Source organism: Takifugu rubripes, chromosome 20, assembly GCF_901000725.2.
Source record: "Takifugu rubripes chromosome 20, fTakRub1.2, whole genome shotgun sequence".
NCBI lineage: Eukaryota > Metazoa > Chordata > Actinopteri > Tetraodontiformes > Tetraodontidae > Takifugu > Takifugu rubripes.
In genome coordinates this window covers 4,620,635-4,635,143 of record NC_042304.1, presented here as the reverse complement: position 1 = coordinate 4,635,143, position 14,509 = coordinate 4,620,635, and the positions used below count along the sequence as shown (strand labels likewise).

General features: G+C 41.7%; 2 protein-coding genes across 9 annotated transcripts; one reads left to right on the top strand and one right to left on the bottom strand.

Annotated features, from left to right (window-relative positions):
- The first annotated feature begins 171 nt into the window (after nt 1-171).
- Nucleotides 172-6,488, top strand: LOC115247171 (dentin sialophosphoprotein-like). Of its 2 annotated transcripts, XM_029827859.1 has the most exons (3): nt 172-2,451; nt 2,650-2,716; nt 3,491-6,488. In XM_029827859.1, exons 1-3 carry the CDS (start codon nt 207-209, stop codon nt 6,222-6,224), a joined length of 5,046 nt encoding a protein of 1,681 aa, XP_029683719.1. In that variant the 5' UTR covers nt 172-206; the 3' UTR covers nt 6,225-6,488. The 2 variants fall into 2 exon arrangements, with proteins under 2 accessions (XP_029683719.1, XP_029683718.1); XM_029827858.1 differs by having other exon boundaries at nt 172-2,716.
- Nucleotides 6,489-6,553: 65 nt separating this feature from the next.
- On the bottom strand, nt 6,554-14,241 carry dcun1d4 (DCN1, defective in cullin neddylation 1, domain containing 4 (S. cerevisiae)). Of its 7 annotated transcripts, none has more exons than XM_029827864.1 (11): nt 14,115-14,241; nt 12,062-12,132; nt 11,940-11,979; nt 11,696-11,783; nt 11,445-11,542; nt 11,295-11,365; nt 9,991-10,082; nt 9,764-9,872; nt 8,881-8,985; nt 8,640-8,742; nt 6,554-8,549 (listed from the first exon to the last, which is right to left on the bottom strand). In XM_029827864.1, exons 4-11 carry the CDS (start codon nt 11,764-11,766, stop codon nt 8,494-8,496), a joined length of 705 nt encoding a protein of 234 aa, XP_029683724.1. In that variant the 5' UTR covers nt 11,767-11,783; nt 11,940-11,979; nt 12,062-12,132; nt 14,115-14,241; the 3' UTR covers nt 6,554-8,493. The 7 variants fall into 7 exon arrangements, with proteins under 7 accessions (XP_029683724.1, XP_011612838.1, XP_029683723.1 ...); XM_011614536.2 differs by lacking the exon at nt 14,115-14,241 and adding an exon at nt 13,374-13,434; XM_029827863.1 differs by lacking the exon at nt 14,115-14,241 and adding an exon at nt 13,374-13,434 and having other exon boundaries at nt 8,640-8,739.
- Between the last annotated feature and the right edge of the window lie 268 nt (nt 14,242-14,509).

Sequence of the window (14,509 nt, the reverse complement as noted above, 5' to 3'; positions counted from 1 at the left end):
CTGATGCAGGCCTTTCAGAAAACACAAAACTGGAATACATCCAAGAGACCAATGGGCCAAAAACTAGAAGACACTCTTCATCCTCAGATTCTTCAGTATTTGTCAATGCACTTACCACAGACAGAATTAAGTCTTCTCAGGTGTCAGAGGAGTTTATTCAGCAGAGAGCACCTGTATCGAAAGGTAAAAATGAGCCAAACTCTTCGATGGATTATATGGAAAAACGTGGATTTTCTTCTGATGGAACCCCCAGGGAAACCCACCCAGAAATGTGGCAGCAGAATGAACAACACTTTAAATTTAGTGATTCTGATCAAAGCGCGTCGAGTTCTGGTCATGTTTTTGGTTCTTTAAAGACCTTGAAACGGACAGATCAAAAGAAGAGGAACGATGATTTAAGCTCAAATTCCAGCTCGTATTTGAGTGAAAATGAGATCACAGAAAACACTGTGAATCTAGATCCAGAAGAGGACATGGAATGGAATGACAATGCACCAGAGGCCACTAAAGATGTTCTTAGGAAGGTTGTTAGCGTTCCGATCCACGGTAAAGAATCCGCTGTAATTTCACCAGGACTTCAGGGTGATTACAGATATGACACAAAATCACATGCAATAAGACCAAAGGCCTCTTTTTCCTCTCATTCCAGTGAGAGTGAGGATGACACTACAATCAAACAAAAACAAAGTGCAAGATATGAGAATTACAGTTCTGACAGAGTAACTGGAAAGACGGATCCCCAACAGAAAGTTGTACCCTTGCCTCGCACAAAGTTGCCTGGATCTTTTGTTATACCAACTAAGGATACCTCTCCTGACACTAAAAAACCTACATCACCTGCAGTTTATTCATCCTCTTCAAGCAGTGAGAGTGAGCTAAAAGCCTCCAGTATAAAAAGGAAACAAAAGAGGAACAAACTGATATCAGGGGCCAAAGTCCAAGCATCAGGAAACATCAGGAAAACATCATCAGATTCTGAATCATCTTCTACCAGAGGAAGCGAGAGTGGAACAAGCCAAGTACAAAGACATGAGCAATTGGTGACATCTGCACCAAGGCCTTCGGTTAAAGCATCTCAAACTGCCAGTTCGGATCATGTCTGGCCTGCTATTGACCTTCAGCGCACAACACGAGTCAAGAGGCGACTAGACATCAAAATACAATCACTTGATTCAGGATCATCATCTAGTAGTGATAGTGAGGAAGAGACAGGACACATAACAAAGCAAGACATAGGGCAGACAACCACAACAAGGTTTCCTCCAGCAACAGTCTCTCAAAATGCCAGTCCAGATCTCTATTGGCCTGTTATAAATCTTGAAGGCACAACAAAGATCAAGAGACGTCTAGATATCAAAGGAACATCAATTAAATCAGACACAAGTACTAGCAGTGACAGTGAAGATGATACACCTCATCACATAAAGAAAGTGGAACATTGGGAGACATCCACATTAAGGGATCATCTTAAAGAATCACAAATAGTGAATCCTGACCAACATTGGCCTGCTATAGATCTGCGCCAAAAAACAAAAGTAAGGAGACGACTAGATATCAGAATACAATCATCTGATTTCAACTCATCTTTTAGCAGTGTCAGAACGCAGATGCAGACCGCATTTCACAAATATTCATCCTCCAGCAGCGACAATGAAGATGACAGAAGCCACATTACAAAACAGGACCAACGACAGACACCCACCACAATGCTTCCCAATTACACATCTCCAGATAGACATCCTGACAAACAGTGGCCTGTTATAAATCTTGAACAAACAACAATGGTCAAGAGGCATCTAGATTTTAAAGCAACATCAATTAAATCAGATACAAGTGTGAGCAGTGAAAGTGAAGATGACAGTGACCACAGAGAGAAACAGAGGCCAGGGATGGTACATGGCTCTCAACGCCCAATCCAAAAATATCAGTCATCCTCTAGTAGTGACAGCGAAGATGACACAAGCCACATTACAAAACAGGACCAATTGCAGACATCCACAACAAGGTATCCTCCAATTAAAGTATCTCCACCTGTACATCCAGATCACCAATGGCCGGCAATAAATCTTGAGCGTACAAGGAAGGTCAAGAGACGTTTCGATGTCAGAGTAACAGCACATGACTCTGATTCATCCTCCAGCAGTGACAGTGAAGATGAACCAAGACACATTAAAAAACAGGAACAATGGCAGACATCCACGCCAAGGATTCCAAAGAACAGATCTCCAACTGGAAGTCCCGACCAACTGTGGCCGGCTATAAACCTTGAACGTACAACAAAGGTCAAAAGAAGACTAGATATCAAAAGAACATCATTCAATTTGGATACAAGTTCTAGTAGTGACAGTGAAGATGACAGAGGTCATGGAGATACACAGGGGCCAGGGAAGGCAGGTGTCACTCAATTTCCAGTTCAAGAATCACATTCCTCATTTAGTAGTGACAGTGAAGATGAACCAAGCCGCATTATAAAACAGGAGCAATGGCAGACATCCACAACAAGGCTTCCAAATAACACATCTCCAACTGGGAGTGTAGATAACCAATGGCCCACTATAAATCTTGGACAAACAACAAAAGTCAAAAGGCGTCTTGATATCAAAGTAAAACCACATCAACCTGAATCATCCTCCAGCAGTGACAGTGAAGATGAACCAAGCCGCATTATAAAACAGGAGCAATGGCAGACATCCACAACAAGGCTTCCAAATAACACATCTCCAACTGGACGTCCTGACCAACAGTGGCCTGCAATAAGTTTTCAAACAACAACAAAAGTCAAAAGGCGTCTCGATATCAAAGTAAAACCTCATCAACTTGAATCATCCTCCAGTAGTGACAGTGAAGATGACAGAGGGAGGCCATGGGAGGTAGATGTCCATCAACCTCCAGTTCAAGAATCACATTCCTCATCTAGCAGTGACAGTGATGATGAAACAAGACACACAACACAACAGGGACAATGGCAGACACCCACAACAAGGCATCCTTCAATTAAAGTATCCCAAACTGGACGCCCAGATCACCAGTGGCCTGTTGTAGATCTTGGCCATACAAGAGTCAAAAGACGTCTAGATATCAAAGTAAAACCACATCAACTTGAATCATCCTCCAGTAGTAACAGTGAAGATGGAGCAAACATCATTAAAAAACAGGAGCAATGGCAGACATCCACAAGATTTCCAAATACCAAATCTCCAAGTGGGAGTCCTGACAACCAGTGGCCTGCTTTAAATCTCGACCGCAGAACAAAGATTAAAAGACGTCTTGATATCAAAGCACCATCGTCTAAATCAGATACAAGTTCTAGTAGTGACAGTGAAGATGACAGAGGCCATGGAGATACACAGAGGCCAGGGAAGGCAGGTGTCACTCAATTTCCAGAGCAAGAATCACATTCCTCATTTAGTAGTGACAGTGAAGATGAACCAAGCCGCATTATAAAACAGGAGCAATGGCAGACATCCACAACAAGGCTTCCAAATAACACATCTCCAACTGGGAGTGTAGATAACCAATGGCCTGCTATAAATCTTGCACAAACAACAAAAGTCAAAAGGCGTCTCGATATCAAAGCCACAACAGCCACATCAAACACAAGTTCAACCAGTGACAGTGAAGATTACAGAGGGAGGCCATGGAAGGTAGATGTCCATCAACCTCCTGTTCAAGAATCTCAGTCATCCTCTAGTAGTGACAGTGAAGATGAACCAAGCCACATTACAAAACAGGACCAATGGCAGACATCCACAACAAGGTATCCCCCAATTAAAGTATCTCCACCTGTACATCCAGATCACCAATGGCCGGCAATAAATCTTGAGCGTACAAGGAAGGTCAAGAGACGTTTGGATGTCAGAGTAACAGCACATGACTCTGATTCATCCTCCAGCAGTGACAGTGAAGATGAACCAAGACACACAACACAACAGGGACAATGGCAGACACCCACAACAAGGAATCCTTCAATTAAAGTATCCCAAACTGGACGCCCAGATCACCAGTGGCCTGTTGTAGATCTTGACCATACAAGAGTCAAAAGACATCTAGATATCAAAGTAAAACCACATCAACTTGAATCATCCTCCAGTAGTGACAGTGAAGATGGAGCAAGCATCATTAAAAAACAGGAGCAATGGCAGACATCCACAAGATTTCCAAATACCAAATCTCCAAGTAGGAGTCCTGACAACCAGTGGCCTGCTTTAAATCTCGACCGCAGAACAAAGATTAAAAGACGTCTTGATATCAAAGCACCATCGTCTAAATCAGATACAAGTTCTAGTAGTGACAGTGAAGATGACAGAGGTCATGGAGATACACAGAGGCCTGGGAAGGCAGGTGTCACTCAATTTCCAGAGCAAGAATCACATTCCTCATTTAGTAGTGACAGTGAAGATGAACCAAGCCGCATTATAAAACAGGAGCAATGGCAGACATCCACAACAAGGCTTCCAAATAACATATCTCCAACTGGACGTCCTGACCAACAGTGGCCTGCAATAAGTTTTCAAACAACAACAAAGGTGAAGAGGCGTCTAGATATCAAGGCACCATCCTATGAATCTGATTCATCATCTAGTAGTGATAGTGAAAATGACAAAGGAGGCCACACTAAACCTGGATTAGGAGTCTCTGTCGTATCATCAAATACAAAAGATTTTATTAAATCTTCAAAGATACCACTGATGCAGCCTTTCAATAAACCAAAGGCAGATGACAACATCAAATTGGAGAAATATATAATTAATAATGACTCCACTGACAAAACCAGTAGCAACAGCAACAAAACACCAGAGATAAGCACAGAATTAGAGTCACGTTGGGCTAAAATGAATCTGAATAAGTCTCGCTTCAGAAAGCACCTTGAAATCACGTCCCGTAAACAGGAAGCGCCAAGTCCACCATTGTCGCCTTCCCCTGTATCTCCGTCTTATACCGGCTATGATAGAGGAACCGGGAGTAAACTCAGTACAAGGGGAGCTCGAGGAATCATACACACAGAATCAAAAAGTGATTCTGGCATTTCAGTTGGAAGACCAAGAAAAGGCAGCAGTCCCTCCTCTGACTCCTCCTCCAGTGATGAAGAAGATGCATCAAGAAAGGACGTAAGTGAGAGATGGAAGGGACCAGCTCGCTCCTCCTCCCAGACATACCCGTCTCCTGTGGAAAGTAGTGTGTTTATGAAATTTGATCAGCCACACAGCCAAACTCAAGAGGTTAAAGGACAGGAATTAGATATTTTAGCAGATACTGACTCTCTAATCACTTATAAGCGCTCAATTTTCAAATCTACGTCACAGCTCAGCAATGCCACTTTACCTACGGTAAACAATAAACATACAAAGTCTACAGTGGGAAATGATGAAGTGGAAGGTCCATCCCATAGCCACGGAAGCAGAGAAGCACCACTTTCTCCAAAGACATTTCCCAGTAAGAACTTTGATGAGGTAATAAAGACAAGGATTGCACAATCCAGAACCACTACAGCTGTGGAGGTGCCTCCAGAGATAAGATGGAATGGCATTGGCCGTCAGCCGATGCCGATCTCCAACCCGAGAAGTGCAGATGGAGGCGAACTGACTCAAAGATGGGAACCTACAAAGATGGAAGTTTCTCTTTTGGATGACTCCAACATCCCCATTGGGACTAATGTGCTAATACCTACAGAGTGGAGAGGCAGCGCCATTAGTGATCCTGTATCGAGCAGATATCGAGAAACAGTCGAAAACTCACCCAGCAGCCCAAATAAGATTCTGAGAATGCAGTCTGACAACGGCAGGGAGAGACGAGGTCTCAATGCTCTAAAAGCCATGTCTTCAGAAAGGAAAAAATGGGACATGCACAGCGAATCTGTGATGGATGCATCTCCTCAGTTCAATGGATACGAGTCACCGATCTCCACCCGTTTTTACACCGGAAGCTCTGAAGGACAAAAGCCACAAACACAACTGCCTCCATACTCTAATGCAGAGCATATGGAAAGAGTCCAACACTTAGTGTATGGTGTCCCACTATACAGGAGACATGCTTTTGGAACGACTCCTCCTCCCATTCCCGCAACACCCCCACCGGATGAGATAGAAATTCCTGCATGGAGGTCTCCACAGAGCATTGAGAGGCTGCCGGGCATCAGAACACATCCATACCAATCAGGCCTCTCCACAACCAAGTCTGAAGATGTGGCAGAGCATTTTGACAACCCATATATTAGCAGTGTGTGAGGGGAATTCAAATTTGAACACATATTTTGACTTATACTTTGTTGAAATAATTTACAATTTTGTTTGTATTAATTGTATGGAGATGTTAATGTGTAAATATACATCAATATTGCATAATCTCTGACATGCTTCGTGTAAATTCAAAATATAGAGTACTTATTTACATGACTTTAAATTGAAGATGATTTTGCATCTTTGCACAATTATATGTTTTGACATCTAAATTAAACCATATTTAAACCGTGTGTGGCAGTGTTCATTTTGAACTTGTATCTCAAGAGACAGCAGATATCACTGAGAGCATAGATAATTGATTAAGAGACCAATTATATGCCAGTAAGTTAATAAACCAATTTTATTTATGGATATAGACATAGGTTATAGTGAAAACGGACATATAGACACATAGTTTACGTACATATATACAGCTGGAACAAGGGTGTTCTTCCTCCTGCATCATCATGGGAGCATACTAAAATATTGAAATCTACTCACAATATTTGGTAAGAAATGCAACAACTTTATCAGTCTTAAATGTTGAAGCAGTAATGAGAACCAAGGTTAGCTGTGGTAGATGTCAATGATGCGAGACGTTGCTGCCGTCACAATAAATACCTTGTGAGTCAGACAGCATGTGCAAACCGATATTTGTCTTCTTCTAACAGCTGCAGACTTCACAGCATGTTTAAAGAGGCCTTTGAAGGGACCCATACAGGAGGGAACTCCTGTTCCACCGTGAGGTTACAGGTGTGTTCCAGGTCTTAATAGCCACAATCATGTTCTTCGTCCAACTTAAGATAACAGGATTGTGAATATTAAATTATGCACAAAACACTTACACAAATTTCTGTACAAAACAAAATGCATTTGGAAAAAAATTATTTCAGAAAGAAAAATCTCATCCATTCACAAAAGGCCCTGTCGGAGCGTGCATGCAAATATTTCAGAATCACGCCACAGCCAAAGACGAAAATTTATACATGTGTTACAAGAACGTTATACTAGGCAAAAAGAACAGCATAGCATCATAACACAAATCTAATCTGTCAGTGTCCAGATCCTATGGGTGGTACAATGCAATGCTTTCAGCAAACCTACTAATCAAGCCTTAAGGACCTTGTCCTGAGAGGGCCACTGGTCTTCCACTGAAGTTACATTAACACTGTCAGTGTTAGGGGAGATGCTAATACTAAGAGACCTGAAACTATCAGTGGACTAAGGACAACAAAACAGATGACACATACCGATACAGAATAGACACCAACTAGCTCAAAGTATAACACATCTGAAACAGTCTGACTTCATCCTGAAATAATCCCTGACCAGTGCATCCGTGCATGTGTGTCCTGTATGTCAACTCAAGTGTGTATATAGTTAGGTTTATTGGTATGTGTGTGGGGACACACAAAGTGACTTCCATGTTTTGAGGCACAGTAATACTCTTCCCTACAGAACGTAGATACATAAATTGGTCATTGGACCAATAAATGCTTATCAGAGCACTCGTGGCTCACTGCTGCACTGTAGAGTGAGTAAGCAGCACTAATGATTTGTCTGGTATTATGAGGTCTGACACCTTTGGAGGGATGGTTGTTAGAATTAGCTGAAGCAAAAAAAAAAAAAAAAAAAAAAAAAATCATCACTGGCACAGATTGATATTAAACAACACAGGCACCGGAAGGAAACCTGCGATCAACTCTTTGACACAGTGTGCTTTCTTGAAGGACTCCTAAGTAAAAACTAATAGAAACTAAAAAGAGGTTAGTGCCACCTGTCCAGACAAGTTCAAGTTCATTGCACAGACATACATAATATTTAAATGTGTCCAGGTCCAAGTGACTCAGTTTAAGACTCAGACACAATGCGTGAATGGACACGTCTGTTGGTTTCTCTGTGCTGAGGACAAGGGCTGAGGAGTGGTTCACACAATACCGTTCTGCCTCTATCATCCATCAATGATACCATGTAATCCTAACACAAACAGCAATTATGACATGTGACACTGAGAGACAGCAATGCCACCGGCGGGCTGCTGCAAGCCTGCCCACTATGCAACTTCGATAAGGGAACTAAATGCCACAATGGCACCCCTCTGCCGCTGCACCCAGGCTGCAATCCCAGTGTCCCCACCCTCGCCCCACCCACAGCCCCAGCCCCTCCTCTCTGAGGAAGCACAAACTGTCCCTGTTTTACCATTTTCATATTGTTGTATTGGTTGTTAATTCCGTTCGTTGTCACAGTTGTATTTTTCCCAAACTTGGCTCTGCACCTATGACATCTGTCTCTCTTTGTACCATTCCACAAACTCATCCAGCAAAACTGGCCCTGCGAAGAGAAAAGACAACATGCATCTCATTAGGTGTGCGCAGCTCTCACAGTTCTGTTGTATTTTCCTGGAGGCGTGTGCTTACTCACAGGCACCGTCCTCATCGTAGTTGCTGAGGTCTAGATTGATTGTCCTACTGAACTCTAAAACATTGCACCACTGGTCTTTGTTGATGACTTTGTACTTGGACTGCTGATGAATATGAAACATGTTTTACAAAATTGCTTTGCTACACAAACCTGATTCAATCCAAATTATATTTCAGATATCCTTGCTTATAAATGACACGTGCTGTAGAAAATAGATGTGTGAATACTGCATATTAAATACCTCTAAAAACTGATTAAAGACGGGAAATAGGGGCCATGTCTTTCCGAGAAGAAGTCCCAGCATGCACTTGGCTGTGTTTAAGTCCAAACTCCTCTGATCTTTTTCCTGTTCACAGAAAAAGCAGCTTTAAAAAAAAAAAAAAAAAATCAGAACACACAGCATCACATCGCACAATATTCTCCCAACTGTTTAAGCAATTGCTGTGGACATAAGATGGAAAATAAATGTTAAATTAAAGCCAAACATAACAATTACCTCCGTCGTCTATTAGCTTGCATTTCTGACGATTCTACATTAAAATGGCTGAATCGAATACTAACTGATGAGTTGTTAGTAACTGCAGTGCAAATCGTAGAGACACACACCTAAACATCCATCTAAACTCCATCTGAGATTGATTTTGACCTACAAGTCTCAATGAGACCCACTTAGGCTGATCGTATACTCCAACATTCAAGCGCCTCAAGATTCTGGGTGTGGGGCCTGATTTAAAGGCTTGTCTCCAATTCTTTGTCCAATCATCAAGATCAGAAATGTAATCTGGAAATGTAACATCAAAAAGAAAGCTGCCTCGTTGTACCCGCTAAAGAGAGCGGACCTGACAGGGACGATGTCAGGATGTTGCTTACGTACAAGTCTTAGGGCTTAGAGTGCAGAGACTTCTTATTAAAGTTTTTACTTAAACTCCTTTTCTGTACTTTTTCTCACTACAAAAAAGCCTGCTGAAGGATGGACCCTACCTACTGTCTGTGGGTTCTCAGGTTTGTAAACTGTTAATATTTGACAATGTAAAGGGAAAAAAAATAAAAAATAAAGTTTTACGTGTCGCCAACCTCAGCAAAAATACATTCTGTCATGGCAGATAAAGCCACGCTCAACTCACCCGAGCGAAATCAAAGGCATATCTATAAATGAGCTTAAAACTGGTGCTGTCATTTAGGACAGATCTCAGGTAGTCGAGCGAGTTCCTCAGCCGCTCTGTGGAGTCGCACCTGATGAAAGCAGAAAAGGCATTCAGATATATGCTAATGCTCTGCAGGAGCCAGGGGACTCTAGAAGGTATCGCAGTGTGGAACAGCATGCAGTGACAAGAGGTATTAAATGACATACTGCAGTGAGCTCATGCCTCTCAGCCACTCCTGTCGGGTGAAATATCCCATACTCTGGGCATCTAACTTCCAAGCCAGAACCAGCATCACAACCTGGGCACAAAAAGAAACATACTGTAGGTAGAAGAGCTGCATGTACAGCTGTGATTGAAAGGCTACGCACATCTGTAAAGATCACAAAATTATAAACAGTCTGGAAAATTAGTGCAGCTCAATTAAATTTATGGCCTTCATCCGAAAGCCTGGTTCCTTCAGGTGAAGATCAGACAATCAGAGCTCTGAGATACTGAATAGGGGTGCCGTCCTGATTTAGTTCTCATCAAATTCTGAGGCGTCTTAAAAAGTACTGTCCTGCTGGATCATTCAATAATGCTCAAGTCAACCTTCTGTCTAATGACAGGATTTTTAAAAGAATCTGATCATCCTTCTGCATGAATCCCTCTGCCACTTTAAATCACCAATTCCACAATCAGTAACAAAACAATGATCATAAACCCCCGACTCTGTTTGACAGTAGCTGTAGGGATCTTGGGGTTAAGGGCTAACCTTCCTCCCCACTCATTTTTGCTTAATAGGAACAAATAACTTGTTTGTACTTTTAACATCTGTATCAGAGGTTTCTTAAATAGACAACCTCTCATTTCCTGATAGCCTATTTGTAGAAACACATACTATATGTACAGTAAACTTCAGCTGCTTGCAAAGAATTAGCCTCGCTAATTTCTGAATATTGTAGCTCAACAATCCAGACGTCTCTCAGCAGATTTTTATTTGTGTGGTCTTCCTGATCGTGACAGAGGCAGCTGAGAGAACTAACTTCAATTGTTGGTGTTTGGACCAGAAGCTGTATGAAACTCTGTTCTGACTTTTACAAGCAAATAATGGTTTTCCAGATAAATCCTGTTCAAGTCTAAGAGATGTATGGAACTGGCTCTGTTCATCAGATCAGGCACGTCAACAGCCGTTATCCTAATCTACAGAAGCTCACTGAAGAACAGGAAGAGGAACATGGTGTGAAGACAGCCCGTCACTTAAAATTTTAACCTTAAAGTTCTTGATCAACAATTCGGTATCGTTACTATAGGGGAAAAAATGCTCATTGATGGTCCCAATTTAATAGCACACAAAATATTAACACTCATTTCACGAGAGAAAATGTAACATTTCAAATAAATCTTTCCGTATGTATAAATTGGTTAAAACCAAATCTATGTTGTATGGGTCATTAAAAGTCAATTAATGAATACTGCAATAGTGAATACTATACAGATTGCATATTAAAAAGTCAAATAGAAAAGTGCTTACATTTTCCGGCTCCACTCCAATGTCTTCACAGAACTTCTCCATGCCCTCTGGACCCACCACGTCATCGCAACCTAGTTTGACAAGATATATATGTGCCACATTCCTACGATGTTTGGTGGCGCAAGTTAGCGTATACAAATATACACTCACCTGCGTATTCATAGAACCACTCCAAGCATCTTTTACTGGAAAATGTCTCCTCGCGTATTTGTGACGTGTCGTGTTTTCTGAAAATGCTGTAGAGGATACTAAAAGGTTAAGACATGTGTTTAGGAGCGACATTCAAACTACAGCTTTGACTCCATTTCAGAAGACCAATGTCTCAGCACTGCAGATCTGAGACCAATGCCCACCACCAGGCATGGTGGGCACTTCTTTAATGTTTCGGAAAAGATGCACACCTGTCCTGGCGACTTTTCTTGGCTGACAAGTCATCCCCAGCAGAAGGTCTCCTCTTTTTCCTAGGAGGCATGGCTCTTGAACAACAAGCTATGGTAAATAGTAAAATAAAATAATTGTAGCGGGCAACATTCAACACAAGCTGCATATTATATGTTGCTACACGTACAAGCACAATCCTGTTGAGGTCACAACGGTTTGCAGTTTAATCATCATACAGAAACACAGCAACACACACACATTTACCTGATTGGTGGCTTTCCTGTGCAACGTCTTCTGTCAAATTCTGTGTGTCAAAACACCAAAATTACTGTAAGACATATGTAAAAACGCATACAGGTAAATCAAAAATGGTGACATGTATTTACCAGTCTGTGCAAGGTGTGATGGATCTTATGGATGTTTGCCAATGTAGTCAAATGAGAATTCAGCTGAAAATCTGTATCACAAATCAAAAAGACAAGTATTCAAACTCAGATATAAGTATTCGTGATCACATTTCTATATATAGCACACGAACGTGATCTCATAGCCTCGTCAACCAAAGAGATACGTTATAGCAGCTCCGATTTTGGTCAAATTTCTAGTTTGATACGTAAAAGCACAACAAAATATCTCACACGAATGCGGGAGTGACTCTGTAGATTCCTAGAAATACGTGCAAATTCGAACGTATATGAGCAGTGCAAGCTAACGTGACCCCAAACGACACCTATACACTCTTGGTACAAAGCAGTAATCAAATATACATGCTTGAAATGATTTCTAGCTCCAAAAATAGACAAATACAGTCGAGCATATAGCACTAGCTGCATACCTAAAATAGCAGTGCAGACGCGCAACTTGCACAGAGTTTAACAAAGTATCTAGAGAGTTGTGCATATGGGTGTTGTAGTCCATTTCCTATTACCAGGCCCAAAGAGCCTGGCGCACTTGTTGAGATAGGAAACTACAATTCCCAAGCCTAACCAAGCAACTATTTCTTTTAAACCACTCTACCCCCAACATTCACCCCGACTGCTTGGATGCATTTTTACAGTTTATTAATAAATTATTTCATTCGTTTCCTAGCACATAACCAGTGTGCAAACGTTTTGCAGCAAAAAGTATCGGCGTGGCAAACCCGGCGAGCGCTGGTGCAGCGAGCAATGAAAGATGTTTTACACAACTGCGTCACAATTTTCTTTCTCTGTAATAGTCCACAGTTGACCAAAAACCCCGACCTATTTAGGATGCCAATCTATCTAACTCAAGTATGAGTTAAAGCGAACAATACATGAGCAGTAATTATGACAGTTACGATCGCAGCATACCGATTGCGATCGAAACCCCAACGAATTCAACTGCCCATGTAGGCATTAAACAAAGCATCTATAACGTTAAACACAAAAAATAAGTCAAGAAAAACTACCATGTCAAATATGTGTCTATACATGTCCAATATAATTGAAAATACTCTCGCTATCCACCCTTTGTTATCGCCCAAAGACAGCACTGGCAAATACAAAGACCCTAGCAAATATCACGAAATTCGTTCCTCCTCATCAAACCGCACATAAATGTAGGCCAAAAGTAAATAGATAAACATTAAGCCAATGTTCGCTTCGCTTCCACGTATTAGGGAGTATTCGTGATATTCGCAGATCGATGCTGAAAAGCCTCTACAACCCTACTACTTACTTGCCGCATCAGAGTGCATTTTTATGAAACATACAACTGTATGTGGGAAGTCCGCAGACCGGCCAATGGGCGGGCCTTGACGACGTAAGCCGCGCCCACGCTCAATGATTGAGACTGGCTCGGTTGGTCCCCGCCCATATCGGCTTTCAATTGGCTGTTCATGATGCCATGTCACAAAGGGGCGGAAATAGAAGTAGACCCCGCCCACACGCAAATATGATTCGTCGGATGTTACAAACACGCTACACCGTCTCTGCGACTAATTGGTCCTGAGTTTTTTGTGCGCACGTCACTCACCAGAATTTCCTCGTGCAGACCTGAACCCAGCCCACGATGAAATGCGATTGGTGAAACTGCTCAGAAGTTGACTTTTTGGTGTAAATACCGTTTAGGTCAATTTGTGTAAACACTCGGCCAGTTTGGATTTGCTGATGTGAGCCATAATGACTCATTTCGTTCCAGGACAGCGAAGTCAGTATTCTTATTTGGAACAAACATGCGATCCGAAATATCAGTGTATTTAATGGACGACCACTGTTTATCATGTATTTTTCATCATCCACAGGTTTTGCCACTTGGATGTGAAAAATACTTGATCTTAACAGTGAAGCGTCCTGTCTGCTTCACAAATTTCCTTTCTGGTCGTTTGTGAAGACCCACGTGTTGGCGCTAAAGGTGCCTGAATGATACATCACGTAAATTATTCATAACGTTAAGATTCATGCAGTTAATAAATCGTACCGTTTTCGGGCCCGTCATCTGCATTTGAATAGGATAGCCCTGGGACCGTGTTAATTTTAATACGAGTGAAACCCACGTGACACAGGAAATTAGTATTCCGGAAACGACATCGAATTGCGTCTGAATTGGGTCAGCTGTTCCGGGACAAGACGAAACGTCGTCGAAAAATTTGCTGTCCTTAAAAAAATCTGTTTAAAAGAATATAGACATTCTATTTAACTCATAGACAAACAATCAAATGCATCGTAATTTGTAAAGTAGGGGTAAAGATAAACAACTCTACATCCGGTTTTCACAATAATGGCTTGCGTTCATCAAGCATTTTTTGGACACCACCCTTACTAATGACATAATTTCCCTTCTTGGCTTTTGATTTTTAACATTATTTTTCCACG